This window comes from Jaculus jaculus, unplaced genomic scaffold, assembly GCF_020740685.1.
Source record: "Jaculus jaculus isolate mJacJac1 unplaced genomic scaffold, mJacJac1.mat.Y.cur u25, whole genome shotgun sequence".
In the NCBI taxonomy this organism is placed as follows: Eukaryota; Metazoa; Chordata; class Mammalia; order Rodentia; family Dipodidae; genus Jaculus; species Jaculus jaculus.
The window spans coordinates 5,001,221-5,027,737 of NW_025423515.1; the positions used below are offsets into that span (position 1 = coordinate 5,001,221).

Consider the following 26,517-nt stretch of genomic DNA (forward strand, 5'->3'; position numbering starts at 1 on the left):
CATCACCATACCTGTTCTTAAACTATATTACAAAACCATAGTGATAAAAACAGCATGGTACTGGCATAAACACATGAGTAGAAACCAATGGAATAGAATTGAGGGCCCGAAATTTGGGTCAAGTAACTACAGCTACTTGATATTTGACAAAGGGCCTAACAGTATATGATGGAAAAAAATACAGCATTTTCAACAAATGGTGCTGGACAACCTGAATAACCACATGCAGGAAATTGACACTTGATCCCCACATCCCACCACACACAACAATCAAGGCCAAATGGATGAAAGACCTCAATATTAGACCAGAAAATCGGTTATGACTAGAAGAATAAACAGGAGGAACTTGCCATGGTATAGGAATGGGAAGAGACTTCCTGAACAAAACCCCGGTAGCAACGGATCTTAAACATTCACTCAACCAGTGAGATCACAGGGAGATGTAAATTTTCTTCACAGACAAACATACAATAAACAGAGCCAATAGATTACCCACAGAATGGGAGAAAATATTTGCTGAATATCCACCTCACAGATGCCTAATCTCTAGAATCTACAAAGAACACAAAAAGATAACCAATAAAAGTCAAACAACCTACTCACACAATGGTGAAAAGAAGTGGACAGGTGGTTCTCAGAGAAAGAAATACAAAGGGAAAACACTTAAGAAAATGTCCATCATCCTAATCATCAGGGAAATACAAATTAAAACAAGTATGCAATTCCACCTTACCCCAGTAAGGACAGCAAACATTAAAAAATCAAATGAAAATAAATGCTGGCAAGGATGTGGAGAAATAGGATCTGTCATCCACTGTTGGTGGGAATGTAAGATGATGCAACCATGCTGGAAAGCAATATGGAGACTCCTAAAGAGGTTGACTGTAGACTTACCAACAGACCGAATTATTCCTTTCCTGGACATGTACCCTAAAACTTCCCAGCCTCAGTCCAGAGACATTTGCTAAACCATGTTTATAGCAGCTCAACTGATAATACCTAACAGCTGGAATCATCCCAGATGTCCATCATTAGATGATTGGGTGACCAAGATGTTGTGATCTTTCCATTTTCTAAAAATTGCACAGTATTTCTGGGCATGGTGGCTCATGCCTCCAATACTAGGACTTCTGAGGCAGATGTACAAGGATTTCCATGAGCTCAAGGCTACCTTGAGGTCAGCCTGTGCAAGAGCAAGACCCTACCATGAAAAACAGTCAGAGTGTAGTTGTATTTTTTTTTTCTCACTGCTCAATAGAATCCCATTGTGTAAGTGTACACTACATTCATTATTCATTCATCTAGGGATGAACACCTGGATTGATTACAGTACTAAGCTATTATAATTGAGCAGCTATAAACATGGTTGAACAGATATTCCTTTGGTGAGACATGGGACATTTTGTATAGATGTCCAATAAGAAAATAACTGTGTTTGTTGATAGCTCTATGTTCATCCTTTTCAGAAATCTCCATATTGACTTCCATACTGATTGTACAAGTTTACATTCTCCCCCTAACCGTGAAGGACTATTCTTTTTCTTGTATATCCTCAAAAATATTTGTTTTTATTTGAATTTTTAGTATCACCATTCTTACTGTAGTAAGGTGGAATCCAATAGCTATTTATTTTGAAGACACTATGTGCTGCTTTGGCATGAAGAGGCCTGTCTGGAGTCTGGAAGAGAGGCAGTAGCCAGACAGTTAGCCTGTCCAGTGGAAAATATGTGAGGTACACACATAAAAAATGTTGTAATAAAGATTTATATTTAAAAAATAAAAAGAAGGAAATAATGACAGTAAGTACTAATGACAACATGCTCAACACTTTGCATAGAAATTTTATTTTCTGTCCCCACGGATGAATTTTCTCCCCTTCCATGGCAGGTTATCCCTACTTTCTCTGCATCTGCCTCTCGGAACTCTCCAGGATCAATCTTTGCAGATTTATAATCAGTGAGTAATGATTTTTTGTTCATTTTTTTGTTTGTTTTGTTTCAAGATAGGGTCTCACGCTAGCATAAGCATAACTGGAAGTCACTATGTAGTCTCAGAATGGCCTCAAACTCATGACAATCCTCTTTCCTTTGAATCCCATGTCCTGGGATGAAATATGTGGGCCATGATATTTAAATATTAAGTACATATGAAATAAGGTAATAAATCGGGAGAGTTGAGCCTTATATCATGTTCCAAAATCTATCTCTACTCACCAAAAAGAAATTACCTAAATTTGTGCAAATTTCTATAGAGTTCATATTAATAAAAACAGGCTCCTCATCACAAGCTCGTTTATTTATTTTATTTTCATTGTATTTATTTGAGAGAATGAGGCAGAAGAACAAAGTGAAAGCAAGAAAAAGAATGGGCTGGCAAGGGCCTCCTGCCACTAATAAAGAACTCCAGATGCATGTCCTACCTTGTATATCTGGTATACATGGGTGCTGAGGAATCGAACTGAGGTCCTTTGACTTTTCAGACAAGTGCCTTAACCACTAAGCCATGTATCCAGCCCTTCACACTCATTTATTGAAACACATAATGTCAAAGCAACAACAAAAAATAATTCCTTACTCAGGTTGTGGAACTTCATTGTGTAAACATAAAATATAAAGTTAAATAATGTGTGGAATCCTGTTTGTAGGTAAAAGTAAAAAAATGGAGAAAACAAAGCTAAAGTTGATAATCTGGCTCACCACAGCTTATTACTCTGTGTGAACTGAGGACAAGGATGCAGGTCATGTATCACAACAAAAGCATGAAGCTTAGTGTCTGCACGGTTATCTGGAGAGTGACTGGGAATTGCTGGACTTCCCATGATTGTTTTCCTTACGGTGTTCTCAGACAGTGGGAAACATGGGGTCGTGGGACACTGCCAGCATGCACTGCTGTGAGCCGTGCCTGGACCTCACAGCACATGCCGTGATGCTGACGGAAGTGAGGGTGTGAGGGTTCTCCCCACTGCTTGAACAACGGAAGAAACAGGACTGCCACATTTTCTTAAGCTATGACAAGCAGCAAAACTTTCTGACCTGTTCACCTCACATCTTGACTTGGAAACCCCAGTGAAATCCAGTGACATGATTTCAGGTGCTATTCATCCAAGTGGCCTGTTGAAATTAGTCTGAAAACAATTATGGAGAGGAGAGTATCCCGGTGGCATTCATACCTGGAAATATGTGAACTTACAACACCTGAAGCAAGAGAAGATCCTCACAACATGTTTTTCAACTGGTTTTATGACGTTGATGTAAACCACAGATGCAGAGCCCCTGGTGTCTCTTCGGTATTCCCCAAGGGAGAGTGGCACAGACTAGAAAGAGAAATTAGAGATATAAATATACCCTCTAGTCAGGAACATTAGTAAGGATGGATACACACACAAGCAGGCATCTGTGATGTGTGTATGTACCTGACACTGCACATTACATCTGAGGTCAGACTGAGAACTTCTAGACATGCGTTCCCTGATCATTTTCTTTGCTGTCTTATTTCTTTCAGTGCTTTCTGTCCACTTTTGCAGTTTGACAGAAACGGGCTGCTTTTGGAGAATAAAACAAAATACAGAAAGTGATGGAGATATGTGGAAGGATTGTATGTTCACAGTTGAAACGTCAAAGAAGCATGTGATAGACTATGATTCAATGAACATGCTTTACCGGTAAGTGTCACTTTTGTTACTTAGTTTTCTATATTAAAGTCTTGAGTAATGTGTAAAAGTTTTATATATGAGTACACTAACAGTTTTCACTCACTTGCACATTTCCTGCCAAGAATACCACTTATGAACGAATCAAAATTCATTTTATATTTTACTGAGCAGAACTTCCCCCAGTCAAATGTATCTGATTTGTTTAGACTTCAACATAGGTATTCTTGTTGCCGATTTGAAGTTTAATCCTACCTTGGTCAGATAGAGTATAGGGGATTATTTTAATTTTCCTGTAGTTGTTAAGACTTGTTTTGTGCCCTAGTATATGGTCTGTTTTAGAGTTTGGTTTTGGTGTTATCTGTGACCCTAAGTCTAATAGTGTTTGTTTGATACATCGGGAGCCCTCATGTTAGGTGCATATATGTTTAGGATTGTAACGTCCTATTGTTGGAGTGTTCCTTTAATCAGCACAAAATGAACTTCTTTATCTTTCCTCACTAATGTTGGTTTGAAGTCTCTCCTGTTTGATATTAGGATAGCAACCCCTGCTTTGTTCCTAGGCCCATTTGCTTGAAATACTGTTAGTCACCATTTCACCCTAAGACAGTATCTATCTTTTACTGAGACAAGAATTCCCTGGAGGCAACAAAGGGCTGGACTCTGTCTTTTAATCCAGTCTTCAAGCCTGTGACTTTTGCTTTGGGCATTGAGGACATTGATATTAAGAGTTATTATTGAAAGGTATGTATTTTCTCTTGCCATTCTTGATTTTTTGTGCTTCCTGTTTCCCCTTTATTTGCTTGTTTTAGCTGTTATTTGAATATCATATTTCTTCCCCTGTTTCCTGTGGTCTTTGTTTTGCTTTCTCTTCAGCATGAAGGATGAATATTTTCTGTACAGCTGGTGTAGTTGTAAGTTCCATTAACCTGCTTTTGTTGTGGAATGTTCATATTTCTCCATCAATTTTGTTGGACAGCATTGCAGGATAATGTAGTCTTGATTTATATTTGTTATCTTTCAGAATTTGAAACATAACATTCAAAGCCCTTTTCGCTTTTATAGTTTGTGTTAAATAATCTGCTGTTATTCTAAGTGACTTGCCTTTGTAGTGACTTGCTTTTTATCTCTAACTGCTTTCAATATACTTTATGTGTTCTGCTGTTTATTATTTAATTATAACTGGATCAAGAGAGGTTCTTTCAAGGTTTTGTCTCTTTGGTCTTCTAATTCCTTGAATTTTCGTTGGTATTTCTTTCCCAATTTGGAGAAAAGTTTTCTTCTATAATTTTGTTGAAAATGGCTACTAATCCTCTGGTTTGAAATTCTTCTCCTACTAATATAAGCTTAATTTTTCTGTTTGATCCTTTCACAGTGTCCCGGTTAACTTGAATTTCCCAACCATACCTTCCTGTTATCTTGTCTTGCTCTGTGTTAGACTGTATATGATCTGTCACCTGATCTACTTTAGATATTCTGTTCTCTCCTTCATCCATTCTACTAGTAAGAGTTTTCACAGTTTTTTATTATTATTATTATTATTATTATTTGACTGACTGTGCTCTTCAGAGCTCGAATTTCAGCCTGGTTTTATTTCAGTATTTCTATTTCTGTAGAAAGCTAGAATTTGCAGAGCACTTTCTTTCTACATGGCTTTATATTAGATCCTCCTTTCTTGAAAATAAACACCACTTGTCTTTGTTCAATATTAAGTGGATGACACAAAGTATCCATTCAAGTAGATGCTCACCTTTCACCCATGAGCACATAAAATCTGTGAGAAGGGCACAGATTTCTTCATCTAATCCTGGACAAACTTTTCTCATAGATGCTAATCTCTCAGAAAATAGGTTTATGAGATTCCATGATAATTTCTTCCTTTTGTAATAAGGTCTAGGGAGAGAAGAAAGGTGCTAAGTATACTCTGTTTTCCTATGTCTCTGTTTGCTTTTCTTTTTTGTTTATTTTATTGAGAGCTTCCATGATTTTAAACAATGTCCCATGATAAGCCCCTTCCACCATTTTCCTATTTGAAACTCCAATCTCCATCCTATCCCCCCCCCTCAATCAGTCTCTCTTGAATTTTGATGTCATGATCTTTTCCTCCTATTATGATGAATTTGTGTAGGAAGTGTCAGGCACTGTGAAGTCATGGACATCCAGGCCATTTTGTTTCTGGAGGAGCATGTTGTAAGGAGTCCTACCCTTCCTTTAGCTCTTCCACTCTTCCCTCCACCACTTTGGCAATGGACTCTGAGCCTTGGAAGTTGTGACAGACATGTCAGAGCTGAGCACTCCTCTGCCACTTCTCAGTGCCATGGTACCTTCTGTGTCATCCCAAGGTCATTGCCATCTGACAAGAGAAGGGTCTCTAACCAAACTTGAGAGCAGCATTAACCTGTGAGTATTAACATTAAGAGAATTTCTTAATGGGCAGTTGGTTAGCATAGTATATATGCTATCCAGACAGCAGCAGACGTTACCCCATTAGTACTCAGGAGTACACCTGTTTTAGGTTTAGAGAATCAGGGATATATTCCCTTCCATGGAGCAGGCCTCCAGTCAAGTTAGAGGGCAGTTGGTTTCCCCAAACAGATATGCCACTATTGTACCCACTGGCTCATTTGGCCTGGTTGGCCAAATATAAGGCTTGTAGTGTCCACTGTGGAGTACCTTCATGGCTGATTTCTATCTCCTATTGAACCAAATGCAGGGTGGCTTTTTTCAGCTATATGGCTGCTGATCTCCATGAAGGAGTATTTTAATTAAGCTCCAGCAAGATTTCTTAGTCACCTTCCTGCCAAAGTATGTGGATACTTCAGCAATTGTGAACTACCATCTATTCAGAGTAGGAAAAGAAGGGCCTCATCAATGGCCTCTAATGTTTTGAGGGCATCAGAGACCTCCAACAACTCACTGAAAGGTTTCCCATCCCTGGCACTGCAAATTATCTAGTAACAATGTATGGCTCCAGTGTGTTCCATTGTCCAAACCATAGGTTTCCATATGACTAATTTATATTTTCTTAACTTTTGATTAGCCATCCCTCCATCTTTCCTTTACTCAGTCTTTCCCCCTTATTTCGCATATGTCTTTTGATCTTCATTATTGTGTTCTTCTAATTACATATATAAAATAACATGCTATTAAGTACCTGCTCCCTCCTTTTCTATTCCCTTTATATCTCCTTTATAGCTTACTGGCCTCTGCCACTGAGTTTTACTCCTACTCACAAGGAAGTCCAATTATTTGTAGCTAGGATCCATATATGAGAGAGAATATGTGATCTTTGGTTTCTGGGCCTGGGTTACCTCATTAGTATAACCCTTTCCAGTTTCATCTATTTTCCTGCAAATTTCATAACTTTATATTTCTTTAGTGTTGAGTAGAACTCCATTGTGTAAATGTACTACATCTTCCTTATCCACTCATCAGTTGAGGTATAGGTAGGCTGGTACTATTTCCTAGCTATTGTGATTATAGTGGTGATATGATGGAACTAGTATCTCTAAGGTAGTGAGATGAGTCCTCAGGCTATATGCCTAGGAGTGGTATAGCCGGGTGATATGGTAGATCTATTTGTACCTGTCTCAGGAACCTCCACACTGATTTCCACAATGGTTGGGCCAGATTACATTCCCACCAACAGTGTAGAAATGTTCTTCTTTTTCAATATTCATACCAGCATTTATTGTTATTTTTTTCTACTTCTTTATTTTTAGATATTATTAAAAAATTAATTATGTTCTCAGTGAATACAGTCAATTTGGTACCATTTTTAGGCTCATCCATGTCCTACCCGCTCCCCCTGGCCCATCCTTGTAGAGGTATATGGGTCATGCATTCTGGAGTTAGCCCACAGTAATGTGTAGGATAAATGTCTCTGCATATCATGACCCAAAGTGTAGCTCTGACATTCTTTCTGCCCCCTCTTCTGCAAAATTTACCTGAGCCATGCTGGATTCATTTTTGGTCCACTTCAGTGATGAGGTGTTGGGGGCCTCTGGGTCTCTGGATCTCTGATTTGATAGGAGTTGATTTTTCTCTGTGTTGATCTTCTTCATCCGTGTGCTGGTACCTGGTTCACCATGAAAATAGCACCCTTGCTTCTTTCACCAATTGCTCTTAGTTTCAGCTGGGGCCATTTTGAGGTATGATTGATGGGGTGTCTCTCTCCTTAGGATTTATGCCTATCTAAAAAGAGAAGCAGATTCTCCAATGGAGAGTAACTTAGCACCAGACAAATGAGATAACTGCTTTTATGGAGAATTTAATAGGTGTAGGCCCTCTGGTAGCCCACGATCAATGGTAGCTTGATAATGGAGAGTGGGCTTATGTTTGGATATGGTTCTGACTTGTTTCTAAGCTCCAGCTATGGATCCCATACCACTGAGGGGAACGGTTAGACAAATCAAGAGTACTTGGTTTCCCACCATGGCTGTGTGCCACTATTGCACTTGTGTGAGCATCACGACAGTTTATTTGCTGCTAAGTAGGTTAGGCCATGAGTTGTTTGGACAGATATTGGTCATTTTAGCCCAGTTGCCCATGTAGTACCTTCTGGCACTAGATGTGATGACTGTCTGGGGACTGACTCTCTTCCAGCTTCCAGCATTGCCATTCAATTTTATGTGTTAACTGCATAAGGTGTCTTCAACAGTAGGGTCTTCTTACTTACTATTGGTGGGTCATCAAGTACTCTGACAGAAATATGTCTTTCTTTTAGGAAACCTTGTAAGCCTCTCTGATCAAAATCTCATTGTGGTTGATAGCCACATGCTGGTACTGGGAGTTATAGGTTAGTGACTACTAAGAAAGGGAAGAAAAAGATAATTAACATAAAAGAGTTAGAGAAGAGGGCGGGGGGAAGCTATACAAGATTAATGTCAGTTTTCATAATTCCCTTTCCAGTGTCTTGTGGCTAAGGTGTTTCTTCTAAGGGCCTGGTGAAGGTTCAGCCATTTAGTCTGCCTTGAAAGATGTAGAATTTTATGGTACCATTGCTGTTTGGGTCTAGATTTGTGTTTTGCATGCCCTCCCTTTCTCTCCCCACTCTCCCCACCCTTCCTATTGTCTAGTCCATGAGCTGCTTGCTGGGTATGTAAGGCATCATGGGTAGATTTAGGTTAGGTGCTGTAGATGAGTGAGACTATGTGGCAATTTTCTTTCTGTGATTGGGTAAATTCACTCAGAATGTATATGTTGTATAGATCTTTCACTACCTTGGTTAACATTATTCCAAGGTATTTTATTTTATTTTTTGTTACTATTGCAAATGGGACCATGTCCCTTATTTATTTCTCTGTATCTTTTTAACCTTGCATACAGAAAGGATACTGATTTTTGTGCATTGATTTTGTATCCTGCTACTTTGCTATAGGAGTTAATCACCTTCAGGAATTTTGGGATGGAGTCTTTGGTGTGTCTTACATATACAATCATGTCATCAGCGAATAGAGCTAACTTAACTTCTTCCTTTCCAAATTGTATCCCTTTTATTTCCTTCTCCTGCCTTATTGCTTGAGGTAGGACTTCCAGTACTATATTGAAGAGCAGAGGTGATAGTGGACAACCCTCTCTTGTTCTTGATCTTAATGGTAATTCCTCCAGTCTCTCTCCATGAAGTATTATGTGGGTAATATGTGGATAATGCTTTTGATGTGGTGTTGGATCTGGTTTGAGAGGATTTTGTCCAGGATCTTTGCATCTAAGTTCATCAGGGAAATATGCCGGTAGTTTTCTTTTCTTGTGGCATCTCTGCCTGGTTTTGGAATTAGGGTGATACTAGCTTCATAAAAGGAGTTGGGTAGCTTTCCCTGTTCTCCAATTGTGTGGCACAGTTTGAGGAACATTGATTTGAGTTCTTCCATGAAAGTTTGATAAAATTCAGCTGAGGAGCCATCTGATCCTGGACTCTTCTTTTTAGGGAGGTTTTATATTACTTTTTCAATCTCAATGAGTGTGATCAGTTCGTTTAGGAGATTAATCTGCTCTGTGTTAAGCTTTGATAGATGGTATGCATCCAAGAATTTATCCATCTCCTCCACATTATCTAATTTTGTGGAGTAGAAGTTTTAGCAATAAATCCTGATGATTCTCCCAACTTCACTTAGTTCTGTTGTGATTTCTCCTTTTTCATTTTGAATTTTGTTAATTTGAAGCATCTCTTCTTCTTCTTTTTTTTTTTTTTTTGATCAAATTGGCCAGGGGTTTGTCAATCTTTATTTTTTTATTCAAAGAACCAACTCTTTGTTTTGTCAATTGTCTTAATTATTTTCTTAGTTTCCAATTAATTAATTTCTGCTCTGATTTTGATTTTTTTCTTTCCTTCTGGAGCTCTTTGGGTTAGATTTTTCTTGATTTTCCAGTGCTTTTAGGTGGATCATTAGGTTATTGATTTGGGATCTTTTTCTCTTTTTTATGAAGGCATTGATTGCTATGAACTTTCCTCTGAGGACTGCCTTCCTTGTGTCCCATAAGTTTTGGTATGATTTGTTCTCATTGTCATTCATTTCTAGAAAGTTTGCAATTTCATTTCTTATTTCATCCACTATTCATTTCTTGTTTAAAAGTGTGCTGTTCATATTCCAGGGACCATTGGGATTCTTTGTGGTACTTTTGTTTTTAATTTCTAGCAATATATCATTGTGATCTGATATCATGCAGGGAATTTTTTCAATCTTCCTAAATATGTGGAGGCTGGCTTTGTGACCCAGTATGTGGTCTATTGTAAAGAATGTTCCCTGGGCTGCTGAGATGAATGTGTAGTCTTTGGATTTGGGATGGAAAGTTCTGTAGATGTCAGTTAGGTCTAAGTGGTCTATGGTTTTGTTGAGCTCTCTTACTTCCCTGTGGAGTTTCTGTTTGGATGATTTGTCTATTACTGATAATGGTGTATTGAAGTGCCCAACAATGATGGTGTTGGTGCTTATTTCTGTTTTATTGTCAAGTTTTTGGTTTATGAACTGTGGTGCCTCTGTATTTGGTGCATACAGATTTATGATTGTAATATTCTCTTGATGGATCATTCCCTTGACAAGTAAGAAATTGGCCTTCTTTGTCTTTTTTGATTATTTTTGGATTGAAGTCTATTTTATCTGATATTAATATAGCTATGCCTGCTTGTTTCTTATTGCTGTTTGCTTGGAATATTGTTTTCCACCCTTTCACCCTGAGGAGGTGTCTGTCTTTAGTCGTGAGGTAAGTTTCTTGAAGACAGTAGATTGAGGGGTCTAATTTTTTGATCCATCCCGTTAGCTTGTGTTTCTTGATGGGTGAATTAACTCCATTATTATTTAGGGTAATGACTATGAGCTTTGATTTGATCCCTGCCATATTATGATGGTATATGTGGTTTGGTGTTTTCATGGACTTTGAAATTTTTTGTGCCTACTCTGAGTTTGGTTATTGTGATCTGTTTCTTGTAGGCATTTGTGTTTGATTATTTGTTTCTTCTCTGTGGAGAATTTCTTGAAATACTCTCCATAGGTTTGGTTTTGTGTCCATATAATTGTAAAGCTGAGTTTTGTCATGTAAAGTTTTTCTTCCACCATTTATTATGAGGGATACTTTTGCTAGGTAGAGTAGTTTGGGTTGGAAGCCATTGGTGCTTGGACTTTGCAGTGTTTCATTCCAGGCCCTTCTAGCTTTCAGAGTTTCCCTTGAGAAGTCTGGAGTAATTGTGATGGAGTTACCTTTAAAAGTGGTGTGCTACTTTTCTCTAGCTGCTTTTAGGACTTTCTCATTGGTGTCAATGTTTACAGTCTTAACGACAATATGTCACAGAGAGTTTCTCCTTTGGTCCAGTCTGTTTGGAGTTCTCTTGGCTTCTTACATCTTGATGGGCCTTTCTTTTAAGAGACAGGGAAGTTTTCTTCATTTATTTTGTTAAATAAGTTCTCCATGCCTTTGGTCTATATTTCTTATCCTTCTGGTATTCAAATGACCTTGATATTAGGACGTTTACGTGTATTCCACAATTCCCTCATGTTCACAGAGACTTTTGAACTTACTGAAGTTTCTGAACTCTCAAACTGTTTCTTCCACCTTGTCCTCCTGATCAGAGTTTTTACCTTCCACATTGCTGACTGTATTTTTGAGAGCTTCTAGAGATTTTTGGATTTGTTCCATTAGGTTTGCATTTTCTACTACTTTTCTATGTATAATTTCCATCCCTCTGTCAAGCTCCCCTTTCACATCATTTTCTGATTTTCTTGATGCCTCTTGGAATTTATCCTTGCATTTCTTTATGTCTTCATTTAGCGTCACCAGCTGATTTGGAATTCATCCTTGCATTTCTTTATGTCTTCATTTAGCATCACCAGCTGATTTTTCAGGTCCTGTTTTTTTTTCCACTCTCACTCATATCTCTTAACTGTCTTTGAACTCCTTCCATTTTCTTATCTATTAGGTCTAATCTAGTGATGGCAGCATCTGCACGATTATCATACCTTTGTTGCTTTTCTGCAAGTTCTGCCAGTAGGTTGGTCAGGGTTGCATTGCTCATAGCTTCATTTTGATGTTCTGATCCTAATGACTCTTCTGTGTTTTGATTAGAGATGTTAGTTGTAGGACTGGGTGATCTAACTGGATTTTCTTGCATTTGATTTTTCATGTTGTTTCTTTTGCTCTGTGGTCTGTTCATTGCAGTTTATGGGCACAGTAAGTGAGTGGATCTGCTTGGGCTCAAGCACAATGGGATTATGAAGCAGCCTGAGGCAGTTGCCAAGCAGCCTGGGCTTTGGCTTTCACTTGCCAAAGCCACCTGAGCTCCTGCTTAGAAGGGGCACCAAATTTGCCTGAACTCTCACGTGGTAATGTGCCAAAGCTGCCTGTGCTCACACTAGTAGGGACACTGAGGCACCAAGCACTGGAGCAGCCCTAACTCTGGTGTGCAGAACACTGAGACCCAGAAGCACTCTCTGCTCCCCCGTAACAGGACCATGGCAGTTGGCTGGCATTACAGGAAGAGAAGGCACCTAAGCTAGTTGTTCCATTTGGTGGGCAAGTTGATCAAAGGAGCATGGGTTCCAATGGGTCAGCAGGCACAGCCTGGCCAAAGTCACTCGTGGGCAGGGGTAGCAGGGCTATCTCCCCTGTGTAGTGAGGCAAGTGGAACTATGTTGGCCTGGGACCCTTTTCCTAGAGTAATGCAGGAGTTTCCTGACACGGGGACTGTGGGTAAGGTAGCTGCTTGTGGGAAGGGCTGGGCTACCAGCCCGTGGGGTAATCAGTGATTTCTCTTTTATTGCCCTCTGTGCCCTCCCACTGGCAATCTATTGGAGATTGCTGTCCCCTGAAAGACCCAGTGAACTCTTAATGTCTTACCTTTCTTTCCTGGGGATGTGCGGTGCAGTTAGGCGGTCACCATCTTGGCCAGAAGTCTCCTAGGAGTGTTACTTTAATCAGTACAATGTGACCTTCTTTATCGTCCCTCACTAATGTCGGTTTGAAGTCTATCCTGTCAAATATTAGGATAGCAACCACTGCATTTCTCTGGTGGTTTAGAATGTTGAACATTTTCATAAATGAATTTAACCATTTTATTCCTTCTTTGACAGCTTCCTGTTGAGTTTTCTGCTCCACTGTTTGAGTGAATTGTTTAGATTTTTGAGTCCTTGTAGATTGTGGATGTTATGCCCCTGTCAGCTGTCTAACAGGCAAGGATTTTCTCCCCATCTGTGTGTAGTTTGTGGCCTATGTTTAGGGGATATTGTCTCTAGATAAGCATGTTATCTTCATTGCATTCCACTGGTTGAGGAATTTACTGTGTTACTGTGGCATTTTGTAGAGGGTTTACCTTTTGTTCCATCCTGTAGCTTCAGATCTTTGGGTCTTATTCTGAGGTATTTCATCCATTGGAGTTTTCCCCCTCCCATGGGGAAAGGAATGTGTCTAGTTTCATTTTTCTATATGTAGTTATTCAACATGTTCAGCAACATTTGTGGAAAAAGCAATGTTTTCTCTAGTGTATATTTCTGTTGTCATGTGTCATGTGAACTCATTAACCATTAAATGTTCATATAAGTACTAGATAGAGGGCTGTAGATATGGCTCAGTTGTTAAGGTGTTTGCCTGCAAAGCCAAAGAACCTTGGTTTGATTTCCCAGTACCCATGTAAGCCAGATGCACAAGGTGGAGCATGCATCTGGAGTTCGTTTGCAGTGACTGGAATCCCATATTCATCCATTCATTCATTCATTCTCTCCCCTGTCTCTCTCTCTACCTGCTTCCAGCTCTCAAATAAAAAAATAAATAAAATAATAAGAATTTTTAAATTGTACTAGACTGAGTAAATGGTTATGCAGAACTGATTTTAGCATGAAGTCAAAATATATCTACAGAAGAATTCAAATGAGCTAGAAAATATCACACACACACACACACACACACACACACACACACACACATACAAACAAGACAGGAGTGAATGTCCAGACGACATCACAGAGAACACAAAACAACAATGGAATGAATTCTAAGCGACATATACAAGTGCTGAATGAATTCCAAGACAGAAGAAGCAAATATCACAATCAAGTTGATATTTCTAAAGAGGATATTATAAGAGAATTCCATAAATGGATAGTATATCAATAAAAAAATAAACTGAAATGGTTCTGGAAATGAAAACATAATAAGTAAAATTAAAAGCTCTGTGGAAATAACCTCACATAGACTGCCTCACATGAATAATAGAATATTGGGACTTATACACAAGGTAAAAGAAATAAAGGTTCAGACAAAATGAATAAGATCAAGAAGTATGAAGTGATATTTTCAGTACTATGGACAGGTTAAATTTACAAATTATGTGAATACAATAAAATAACCCCTCAACTGAAAGTATCAAATTTATTGAACGAATTTGTAGAAGAAAACTAGGAGGAAAGATGCTATCCAGTTACAGTAGGCATAGAAAACAAGAAACAGACAGGACCCCTAAAGAAACTACCCAGACTCATGTTAGAGTAAAAACTACCAATATTCAGAATGAAGAAAGGGTACAGAGAGCTCATGATGGAAACATTGAATGACATATAAAGGCAAGCCCATCAAAATATGTGATTTTTCAACAAATGTAAATACAAGAAGACAGGCATGTGGTGCATCTCAGCACTGAGGAGGCAGAGATAGGAGCAGCACCACAAGTTTGAGTTGACCTTAAGAGTACATAGTGAATTCCAAGTCATGTGTGGAAAGAGTCAGAACCAACCTCAAAATAAATACCAGAAATGAATAATGGCATGTAAAGTAATACAGAAAACCATCTGACTGTTTTATGGTGTACACACTGAAACAAGCATGTGCCCACTGACACACATACAATGTTGTCTTCTAAAACCCTGAAGAGGACTAGTCCCCACATATACAAAGCAACATACCATAATCTAGATCACTACTGCATTTATTTTTCATTTCTTAAATATGAGACTTCTAACATCAAGATATGAACAGATTTTCTGTCTGGTATAGATCTTTTTCAAATTAATGTATGAACTATATAGTCTTTTTACCAGATTCTCATTTGTTTTAGATGAAGCCACCTCTGTATTTATTTACAACATACATACATTTATTACTTGCCTTTCAATGAATAATTACCAAAAACCCTAGTTGATCCCTATGCCCCATTGGTTCATATCCTCACATAAAGGTAAATGATTACATTCAGTAGAAAGCATACTTATTGCATGTACTACATGTCCACTCTAATTGTTTTGAAGATTATCCTGTTTGAAATTTCATGCATCATGATTATGGTGTTTCTTTTCAGTGTGCCAGTCAAAAAATATCAATATATTCTGACAATGATTTTTGTCACTGAGGAGATCAACAGAAATCCAAAACTTATACCCAACAAGTCTCTTAATTTTAACTTCATTCCCTCCAAGTGTGATGATTCATGGAATATCATCTCTTATATAACATCCACAGAATTTAAAGAGATCAGTTTTCCTAATTATAACTGTGAAATAATTCATTGTGGTGTATTATTTACAGGACCATCATGGGCAGCAAGTAGCAAAATTGGGACATTGCTGTCAATCTTTACTATAGGACAGGTGAGACACTGTGATATATAGCATTGAAATCTTATTTCCTTTATTACCATTCTCATGTGCTTAAGAATATTTCCAGTAGATACTTGGTTTATCCATGTATTGTCAGGTACAGTTTATAGAGATAATAACCAGTAATTTGCTGGATTATCAGAACTTACTTTTTTAAAAACTGGTAGTAAGAACTATAAAGACATACAATGGGATTTCCTACAACCTGTAAACTGTTCAGTACTTTTCAAGACTCTTATGGGTAGAGAACTACTAATAATAATTATGTGAGCCATCATCCTTCCCAACATTCTTCCCAATTGGTGATTAATACAACTGAGATCTTAGATTTAGTTTTCTTCTAGTATTTTTCATTACATTCATTTCTATGTTGTGTGTCCTTCAGATTCACTATGGCCAATTTCATCCTGTTTTGAGTGACCATTTTCTGTACCCTTATCTGTATCAGATTGCCCCCAAGCAAACAAGGCTGCCTTTTGCCATAGTCTCCCTAATGCTTCATTTCAAGTGGACCTGGATGGGGCTGGTTATCTCTGATGACGACGAAGGTATTCAGTTTCTCTCAGATTTCAGAGAAAAGATACAAGGAAATGAAATCTGTGTAGCCTTTTTGAATGTGATCCCAGTAAACATGAAGTTATACAATACAAAGGCTGAAGAATATTATAAACAGATTATGACATCATTGGCAAATGTTGTGATCATTTATGGTGAAATGAATTCTACACTGGAAGTGAGCTTTAGAAGATGGGTATATTTAGGCATCCAGAGGATCTGGGTCACCACCTCACAGTGGGATGTCATTGCAAATACAAGAAGAGACTACATTCTTGACTCATTCTATGATGCTTTCACATTTTCTAAACACCATCACAAGATCCCTAATTTTAAAAAATTTATTCAGACAATGAACACTTCCCAATACTCAATAGACTTTTCTGTTATGAGATCAGAATGGATGTACTTTAATTGTCTGGAGATTGAATCTAAATGTAGAACAAAGAGCAAATGTTCACCCAACACTTCATTAGAATGGTATGCAAGTCAAGGATTTGACATAGCCATGAATGATGAGAATTACAATCTATACAATGCTGTGTATGCTTATGCACATGCCTACCATGAAATGTATTATGAACAGGTAGATGTTCACCCAATAATCAGTCTATGCAGACCTGACTGTTCACAGGTATGTAGTGTCATCAATGTTACCTTCTAAGTGGTAACGTGCATGTTTGAACCCTGTGGCTGGGAATACTCTTGATTTTGGATGTTTGTATACTGTTTCATTCCCTATGAAGTGAGTCTGGACTGAATTTATTAGTTACTATTTTTAGGGAAAATACTTGACCAAAACAACTTAGCTGAGAATGGTTTCATTCTACTTCACAATTCAAGACTCTATCCATCCTGATGGTGACAACATGGTAAAAATAGCATTAAAGAAACTGTGTCCATGGCATCTACACTCTGTAAGCAAGAGTGTTGAGTACATGTGGTCATCTAGCTTTCCCTGATTAGAAACCTTGTCCCATAAAATCGTGTCATCTGCATTCAGTGTGAGCTTTCCAAGTTTAGTTTCCAAACTAAAAATTCCGTTGAGACATGACCACAGATTTATTTTCTTGGTGATTCTAACTCCAGTCAAGTAGACAACCATGACAAGCCATCACTGTGTGTACACATGAAAAAGATACTGAAATTACTGTCATCAGTTTTCAGTGATCTATGTTTTATGTGACACATGATCCACATATTATACCAAATATTTTATTTTTTTAATCATAAAGAGCTTGAAATCCATATGTGAGCTTGCTTTTTCCATTCCAAAGTATCTTGGTGAATTGACTGAGAGGCCACATGAGTTGTTAATATAATTCTGTATCTCTGTTATAAAGGAAGACCTTAATGGTTTAATGTTCTTGTGATGTCTACAAATGTAATGAGTTTTACACTTATCTCAAAAGGCTTACCTAATATTTGGTGATCAATTTTAGTAGCTTCTCTAAAAAGAAACTATAAAAATATAGTAATATTTAATTTGTCTGTGAAAATTCATCTATTTCACACTATTGGATATATGCAATAAAGTTTCATTCTCAGGGAAGGGTTGTAAAAACAAAGGTATTTACTCATGTCACTATGTTTATTTGAGTATGTACTTAATTGGAAAATGATACATTTCCTTTAGTTTTACCACAGACTGAAGAATATGCAATTTATTAACCCCATTGGAGACCTAGTGACTATTAATGAGAAAACAAAATATGAAGCAGACGATGATATTTTCCACATTTCAAATTTTCCACAAGGTCTTGGAATAAAGGTGAAAATAGGACAGTTTTCTTCATATGGTTCCCTTGGTCAACAACTGTCTTTGTCTGATGAGGCAATGGAGTGGGCCACAGGCGGTAGGAAGGTATGTTTACCTAATTGTAATGCGTTAGACATAAACAGGTAAAATCCTGTGGGGCCATGTGTGCCCCTTATGATTTGGTCAAGTGCAACATGTTCTTTAGGATTCTCTTTCCAGTATCCTAGATTTTATTCCCATCTTTTGAAAAATATTTGGACATGACAATTTATTTCATCATCATCTTCATAGGTATGACAACGTACAGTGTACTGACTGGAGTGTGACACTTCACTTTTATTGTAGGTGTGGATAAAAAGTTTAATAATTGAGATTGTTTTAACATATAGTTAGGAATGGAGTATATACCATTGCTAACTTTTACAGCTACGCTTATGGTTTTCCTCAGATTCCCTCCTCTGTGTGCAGTGAGACTTGCAGGCCTGGTTTCAGGAAGTTCCGACAAGAGGGAAATGCAGCCTGCTGTTTTGATTGTTTCCCCTGCCCAGAAAATGAGATTTCTAACACAACGGGTAAGTTGATGGTTTAGACAGTCTTTCTTCACTTTGACTGTTTTCTCTACCCATAGTGGGAACTTTCAGGGGCCTTGAGGGATGAAGGAACAGATAATAGATCTTCCTTATTTAATGTAATCATTTTGTTGAAATGATAAATATTCGTGACTATAACATTAACAGTCATTTTACTCCTTGAACCACATTTTTAGTACCTAGAGCCATTGTACATACTAGGTGTCCCACATAATAATCACTGTTTGAGGACTGGAGAGATGGGTTAGCGGTTAAGGTGCTTACTTGCAAAGTTAAATGATCCTGGTTCTATTCTCCAGGACCCATGTAAGCCACATGCACAAAGGGGCACACACATCGGGAATTTATTTCCAGTGGCTGTAGGCTCTGGCACACCAATTCTCTCTCTCTCTTTCTCTCAAATAAATAAATGAATAAAATATATTAAAAATCACTGTTTAAGATCCAAAGTTGATAAATATATTATTACTATCAAAACATGTCACACATACATATAATCTTCTTTGAATCTACACAAAATGAAGTGAATAAAAAGGAATCTTCCATACCTTTATTTTTCTGGGACCCAAGACATTGCTGATGGATATTAAATGCTCATAGATGTCATTTTTCTGGCTTTAAAGATTTATTTTATGTATTGATTGATTCACTATAGAGGTAGGGAGAGAGAGAGTGAGAATGAGAGTGTCAGAGTCTCTATTTACTAAAAGCAAACTGCAGATGTACGTGCCCATCATGTGCATATGGTTCACATGGACCCTGAAGATTCAAACCTGAGTCCTTAGTCTTTGCAGGCAAGTACTTGAGCCATAATCCATCTCTCCACCTCACCTCCTTCTTGGCTTTAGAGACATTTAATTTTGTAAACACTTTCAATATAAATATAATATCTCCTGAGTGTCTATGAAATAATTCAGAAGGAAGTTAATGTTAAGACTTTAGGACATAGCATATCATAGATATTTAAATCCTTTATCAAGAAACATAAGTATTCTGATTAACATATCAGGAGCATTGTTTCAGATGTACATTGAAGGATTTAAGGACATAATAGGAAATGTTCAGAGGTTAAAAATAAGAATAAATAGAAATATGTATCTCTGAGCTGTCCAGCCTACTAAGTTGAGCACACAATGGAAAAATAGTTTCTATTTCACCTTGTCCTCTATTTCACAGGTAAGAAAGCAAGACAATGGGCGTGGTATATTATAGTAGAACCTAAAGGCTGCAATAAATATGATCAAAGGGATTTAAAAAATGTTATGATTACTAAAACCTCAGTTGGGTTGCAAAGGTCTCTGGCCACTGCAGTCAGATCCCAGACACAGGTGCTACCTTGTGCACATGCGTGACTGACTCATGTGTCACCTTGTGCATCTCACTTATGAGGGATGTGTTGAATCAAGCATGGGTCATTGGCTTTGCAGGAAAGCATCTTAATTGATAAGCCATTTCTCCTGTAGTAGAAATAATAAGAAATACTTCATATGAGCAATGTTATTATAAAATTCTTGTAGGGCTGGAGAGACAGCTTAGCAGTTAAGGGCTTGCCTATGAAGCCTAAGGATCCCGGTTCAAGGATAGATTCCCCAGGACCCATGTTAGCCAGATGCACAAGGGGGCGCATGCATCTGGAGTTTGTTTGCAGTTGCTGGAGGCCCTGCTCTCTCACTTTCTATCTGCCTCTTTCTCTCTCTGTCTGTCATTCTCAAATAAATAAATAAAATAAACAAAAAAATGAAAAAAAGAAAAATAAATAAAATTCTTGTACACTACAACAAAATTATTTTATTCTTTTAAGAAAAACAATAGAAAAAAAAGAAAAACAATGGATCAGGCAAGTGTATTAGGTAAGTGAAGTGAATAAAATACAACTTTCTTAGGGTAAGGAGATGGTTCAGCAGTTAAAGCACAGGTGTGCTAACCTCACCATGTCAGTTCCACTCTGCATTACACGGAGAAAGCCTTATGGACAAAAACGTACATGTATCTGGTTCTTTTCAGACGTAGAATTTGAGGGGACCCCATTCTTTCTATATCTCTCGATCTCCCTCTGCTTATAAACAAATAAATAAAAATATATTTTAAAAAGGTTTGATTATCTCACTATAACATGATGGCCTTTGTTTTCTGATATTTTGGCTCTAGAACTACCTTAATTGTCAATCACAACAACTAATACAAGTACGGTTCACCTGCAAGACTTTTTTATGTTTTTTGCAGCGTGCTGAGACTAAGAAGTAAACACTGCCAATAATCTGATGATGCTTTGTGTTTTCTGTCAGATATGGATCAGTGTGTGAAGTGCCCAGTCACTCAGTATGCCAGCATGCAGAAAACTCACTGTCTCAAAAAAACTGTGGACTTTCTAGCTTATGAAGACCCCTTGGGGATGGCTCTGGCTTGCTTGGCTCTGTGCTTCTCTGCACTCACTGCTCTTGTTCTTGGGGTTTTTGTGAAGCACCAAGACACACCTATTGTGAAGGCCAATAATTGCACAAACAGCTACATCCTGCTTATTGCACTCAAGTTCTGTTTTCTCTGTCCATTACTCTTCATTGGGCATCCCAACAACACCAATTGCATTCTCCAGGAGGTCTCATTTGCAGTTCTGTTCACTGTGGCTGTGTCCACTGTTTTGACCAAAACAATTACTGTGGTTCTGGCCTTCAGGGTTACTGCTCCCGGAAAAAATATGAGGGGGCTCCTGGTATCAGGAGCACCTTACTTCATCATTCTCATCTGTACCTTGATCCAACTTGTTCTTTGTGGGATATGGCTGGGAACATACCCTCCATTTGTTGACACCGATCCACATTTGGAACATGGCAATATAATCATTGTGTGCAAAAAAGGCTCAGACACTGCCTTCTTCTGTGTCCTGGGATACCTGGGCTCCTTAGCTATAGGGAGCTTCACTGTAGCTTTCCTGGCTAGAAACCTGCCTGATGCTTTCAATGAAGCCAAATTCCTGACCTTCAGCATGCTGATGTTCTGCAGTGTGTGGGTCACCTTCCTCCCTGTCTACCACAGCACCAAGGGAAAGGCCATAGTGATAGTGGAGGTCTTTGCTATCTTGGCCTCCAGTGCAGGGTTGCTCGGTTGCATCTTTTTCCCCAAGTGTTACATAATTTTGTTAAGACCGAGTAAAAATTCTCTAAATATAATAAAAAAAAAAAAAACATATGGTCCAACCAATTAGTTTTTAAATTTTAACTCATATAACCTGTTGAAATTAAAATTTAACTCATATAAGCTATAGGAACCCTTGCACTATTGTAAGCATTAAATATTTAAAAAATGGCAACATATTTGTTTATGTGTATAAGTCTTATTATTAATTTGAAGGTTGTGGGGCAGGATGGTTCTGTGGAGCAGTTTAAGATTAAAAGGCATACATCACTTAGTAAACAAATGAAAGCCTATTGTGAACGAAAGGGTTTGTCAATGAGGCAGATCAGATTCTGATTTGACGGGCAGCTACCTGCACAGTTGCACTATTGTAAGCATCAAATATTCAAAAAATGACAACATATTTGTTTATGTGTATAAGTCTTATTATTTCTCTAATGTTGTTGATCAGCTTTCATGCACAGCCTTCAGGCCACCTTTCTTTTTCCAGCATCTACTCAAAGCCAATTTCAAAAAGTGGCATATGCCTCGAGATTATTTGCAGTTGCAAGAAAAATCATTTTCTCACATTTCTCTCAAATTCATAAATCAAGACACTTAGAACTAAACACTGCTAATGTACTGTGTAGTTGGTTTCTATTTGTCTTGAAAACTTGATATGTATCTGATTCCTCTTTCACACTGCTTCAAAAAACCTGCTATAGTTTGCTGGATAGAGCGAATGTCTTTGAGAATGTCTGAAATGTTTGTATTTGAGTGTTCAAAGAATATTCAGAGATACAGTGAGGGCATGTTTAGGACATAGAATAGTTTCCTTTTGAAGAATAAAGGCCTTATATTAACCTGTTCTCAATATTCCTTAGGGTTATTAAAGTGTGTGGAATCAACTGGATAACTTAGAAATGATATATACAAGCAAGGCTATGTGGACCATGGAAGGTCTTTGTCTATTATGTTAAAGAAAGGTGTGGCATTCAGAATCTGATGCAGTTGAGAATAAATTTGTCACTAAAATAATGTTACTTATCACATTTGTAATTTAGTGGCTTGTAGATCATGAAAACTTTGGAAGTTATGAAACCTCCAATGAAATAAACTCTTTTGGTTCTTATTTAAACATAAAATAGTAATTACTAAAAAAATTATGCATCATTGGAAGTAGTATGCCATCTGATGAGTATAAGTTACTACACAGATCTCATTTTTTATCAAGGATTAAACTGTTGGGGACAAACATTACAAGGTTGAGGGTATGACGAAGGATAATTAACAACTGGTTCCTAGTAGATCTTCATTTATTGCCCCTTTCTTGGAGCTAGGTTAGCTTTATACCTTCTTTTCTATCCTTAAACACACCACTCTCCATTTTACTGACATTTATTGTGAGACAGCATCCAAGTTACTATGCCTAAAAATTTTGAAATTTCATTTGGATATTTTGATCTGAAACTCTTAGCTTCCTACACAAAGTAACATGAAATAGAACTCAAATGTGAGGGAAGATATTTATCCATGCACAGGAGCAGAGAGTTCACTATCTGAAAAGTTGAAACTAATATGAATGGTTTAAAGCACCAGTTATTTGATGGGTTGTTGTAGAGAATATACACAAGAATGTTAGAAAAACTTCTGTGAGAGTGAAAATGTTGTTCATGTCCATATGAAAGACAGCCAGGCATGAGAAATAGTCCAAGAGGAAGCGATAAGTCTTTGCATTAATATTAAATTCTAGTAAAAACCAAAGTGATTATTTACTATATCATCTTTTTGTTGAATATTCATTGTCTTTCCTGAGTCAGTAGATCAGAATTTGTGCCCATGGAACATGAACTGATATCAAGCCTGAACATCTGTCTGGACAGTGTTATTTTGAATGTAATATGTAGAGAAGTATAAATATTAGTGCCCAAGAGAACAGCTCATCAGCAGTTTTATTTTGGATTGTTTTAGTTCATGTGAAACCCAGACTTCTATCTCACTCTTGAAAAAATAATATAAAAGATTCAAGCATTTATCCATTGCTTCTTTAAACACTGCATACATTTATGGTAGGATGCTTCTCCTTAATGTGTAAGATTAGAGACAACATCCAGCAAACAAGGGTGAAATATGAAGAAAAGATTCATAGATTATATGTAAAAGTAAACAGTACACCACATGCCTCGGTACACTAAGTATGCACTAGTATATTTATTCATCTAAAATTAGCTCAGCTACACACATCACAGTTCTCCTGATCTTGTTAGGACTGAGTGCGCATTTCAGATGCCTAAATTACATTCATCACTTTTCAGAAGTGTTTCATTTTCCACAATTTAGGCACTGCACACTCAAAGTAATTAAACTTCCAGATCTTTCCTCCACAAACAGGGATATGATAACTCTAGGCCAACAAATAAAAAACTTAACTTTAGAAAATGAATCTTTACTTTTTAGGATTTAAACTTTTTAAACTCTGGTTCTTATTTAATTAGGTAACTACGAAAATGGTTTACTTTATTGCTGGTGGCAACTTGCAACTTTTAGAGTAAATGAAGTATATTATATTTATTTGTAATGGGCCAGAAAGTAGATCATTTCATCTTTGAGATCACATGGTCTCTGTGGCTGCTGTGACACTCCACTGCTAGATTGTTAAAGCAGGTCTTGGTGATGCAAAATGGATGGATGTAACAGGCTTGGAACAAATCATCAGTTAGTATAGTATCATTCAGGTTTAAATAGCACTCATATGTTATGAATTTGAATTTCAGAACTTTTTTCACATGTGAATATTGAGAATCCTACAGTACTGATTGACTGCTGGAGGCCAATACTCTGTCATTCATTTTATGAAAAATTATAATTGGAACATATAGCCTTCTAAAATACACAAAATATGAAAATATTGAGTATTGTGAGATATACATCCATATAAACTTTTGATTATAATATTACAAAATATGGATTACATTTAGCTGTTGATCTTATGATTTTTTATAAATATAGATGAAAATTCCATGAATTTGTTTTGCACATAGACATGAATAAATGAATGATACTCCTTGTTATATATATGCAAGATAAAACTTGTCAAGCAACTCCCAGGTAAGATGATGGCACAGGAGCCACACCAAACCAGCCTAGGGAGGGATTTAAGCAAAATACACTCTTCTTCTAAAAAGTGAAGGAGTATAGGTTGTTCTTAGACACAACAGAGTAGCTAGAGAGACCAAGATCCTCCATAAAGGAGGAAAATGGTCAGAATCTCACTGAGGCACTTGCCACACACTGATCCTTGTGATCTACACACCTGCCCAGTACTGCCCTGCCATGAGCATCCAAGGAGCAGCAGCAGCGAAGACCAAACAGGGGATTTTTCAACTTTATCAGCCTTCTCACAAAGTTAAGAAATCTGCAGATCTACTCAGTAGCTGCTGAAAGGGACACAGGTGGAACTAGTGAACAACTCGAGAAGTCTGAACTCTCCCACCGCCCACCATCAGAACTGCAAATCTCAGGCACTCAGCCCCCAGTGACAGCACAGCCAGCGCAGCTGATAAGAGCTCCAGCTCCACACACAACGTGGAGGGACTGAGGTGGGCACTCAGCACTGGTGAGATGGGAAGACACAGCAAAAGGTAACTAGGCCGACTGACAAAAATAAATAAATAAACAGGTACATAGGACAGTATTGGAAGAACGATCTCTCTTCCCTTGTCCTGGTTGGTTATGGGTTATATAATCATTTTGGGCTTTACGATTTTCAGAGAACCTGTATTTTGTGGTTGAATATTGTTGCCTTTGATGATTTCATATTTATAAAGCGTTTGTATTTTGCTTCTGTCATTATTGGAGACAAGGTCTGATCCAGATCCAGGCTGATCTGGAACACAAATCTGGAACAGAAATCTCTATATCCCAGCTGAGATTATTAAGGGTGTAGAACAACATACACCCTTAAGGATTTTGGCTTCAAATGACAATTTCTTTCTTTTAATCCCAAAAATTACATACTCTGTGCTGGATTTTATTAAATTTGTATACTGCTCAGTTGAAGTTTTAAATTTACCAGTAACTTGTTCCACCCAGTCCACTAGAATACTTGCTTAGCAAGCAAACTCAACACATAGGACTACTTCAGCAGCTGAATTGGGATGCAAGAGCTACACCTGGTACCTTAAATTCATATCCTGAAAGTATGTTAACGTGGATGTCCACATCTAGGAACACTGAAGATAAGTAGAAAATTCAAGCATCAAATCAATCAAACAAACTTAAATCAAGATGAGACAAGCCATTTAAATAGACTTATAACACAGGATCCAAACAGTTATAAAAAGTCTCCCAACTAAAAAAATTCCAGGCCCAGATGGATTCACTGGTAAATTTTAGGAGACCTTCATAGAAAAAGTAACATCACTGCTTATCAAACTTTTCCATAAAATAGAAAATGAAGGAATTCTACCAAACTCCTACTATGATGCCAGCATCACCCTCATACCAAAACCAGACAAAGACAGAACAAGGAATTAAATTACAGGAAAATCTCCTTCATGAAAACAGATTTAAAAATTCAGAACAACATATTGCCAAAGAGAGTACAAGATGATATCAAAACGATTTTTTTCATGACCAAGTTTGCTTTGTCCCAGGGATACAGGGATGGTTAAACATATGAAATCAATAAGTGTAATACATCATGTAAATGGTGTGAAAGACAAAACTCACACAATCATCTCAATAGACGCAGAAAAAAAAGCATTTGACAAAATCCAA

At 37.5% G+C, this 26,517-nt stretch overlaps 2 protein-coding genes across 2 annotated transcripts in view; both read left to right on the forward strand.

Moving 5' to 3' along the window:
* Window positions 1-2,949, forward strand: part of LOC101595523 (zinc finger protein 345-like) — a 56,314-nt gene extending 53,365 nt beyond the window's left edge. The window contains exon 6 of the mRNA XM_045141396.1: window positions 2,845-2,949. Within this exon, the coding sequence (XP_044997331.1) occupies window positions 2,845-2,949 (105 nt within the window). The remainder of the gene's footprint in view (window positions 1-2,844) is intronic.
* Window positions 2,950-3,136: 187 nt separating this feature from the next.
* Window positions 3,137-25,336, forward strand: LOC123457515 (vomeronasal type-2 receptor 116-like). The gene is made up of 11 exons (XM_045141397.1): window positions 3,137-3,286; window positions 15,376-15,682; window positions 15,788-15,810; window positions 16,109-16,870; window positions 17,368-17,371; window positions 17,827-17,867; window positions 17,915-18,142; window positions 18,486-18,609; window positions 20,913-21,773; window positions 24,234-24,286; window positions 25,145-25,336. The coding sequence occupies exons 1-11, from the start codon at window positions 3,137-3,139 to the stop codon at window positions 25,334-25,336; spliced, it is 2,745 nt and encodes a 914-aa protein (XP_044997332.1).
* Window positions 25,337-26,517: the final 1,181 nt, after the last annotated feature.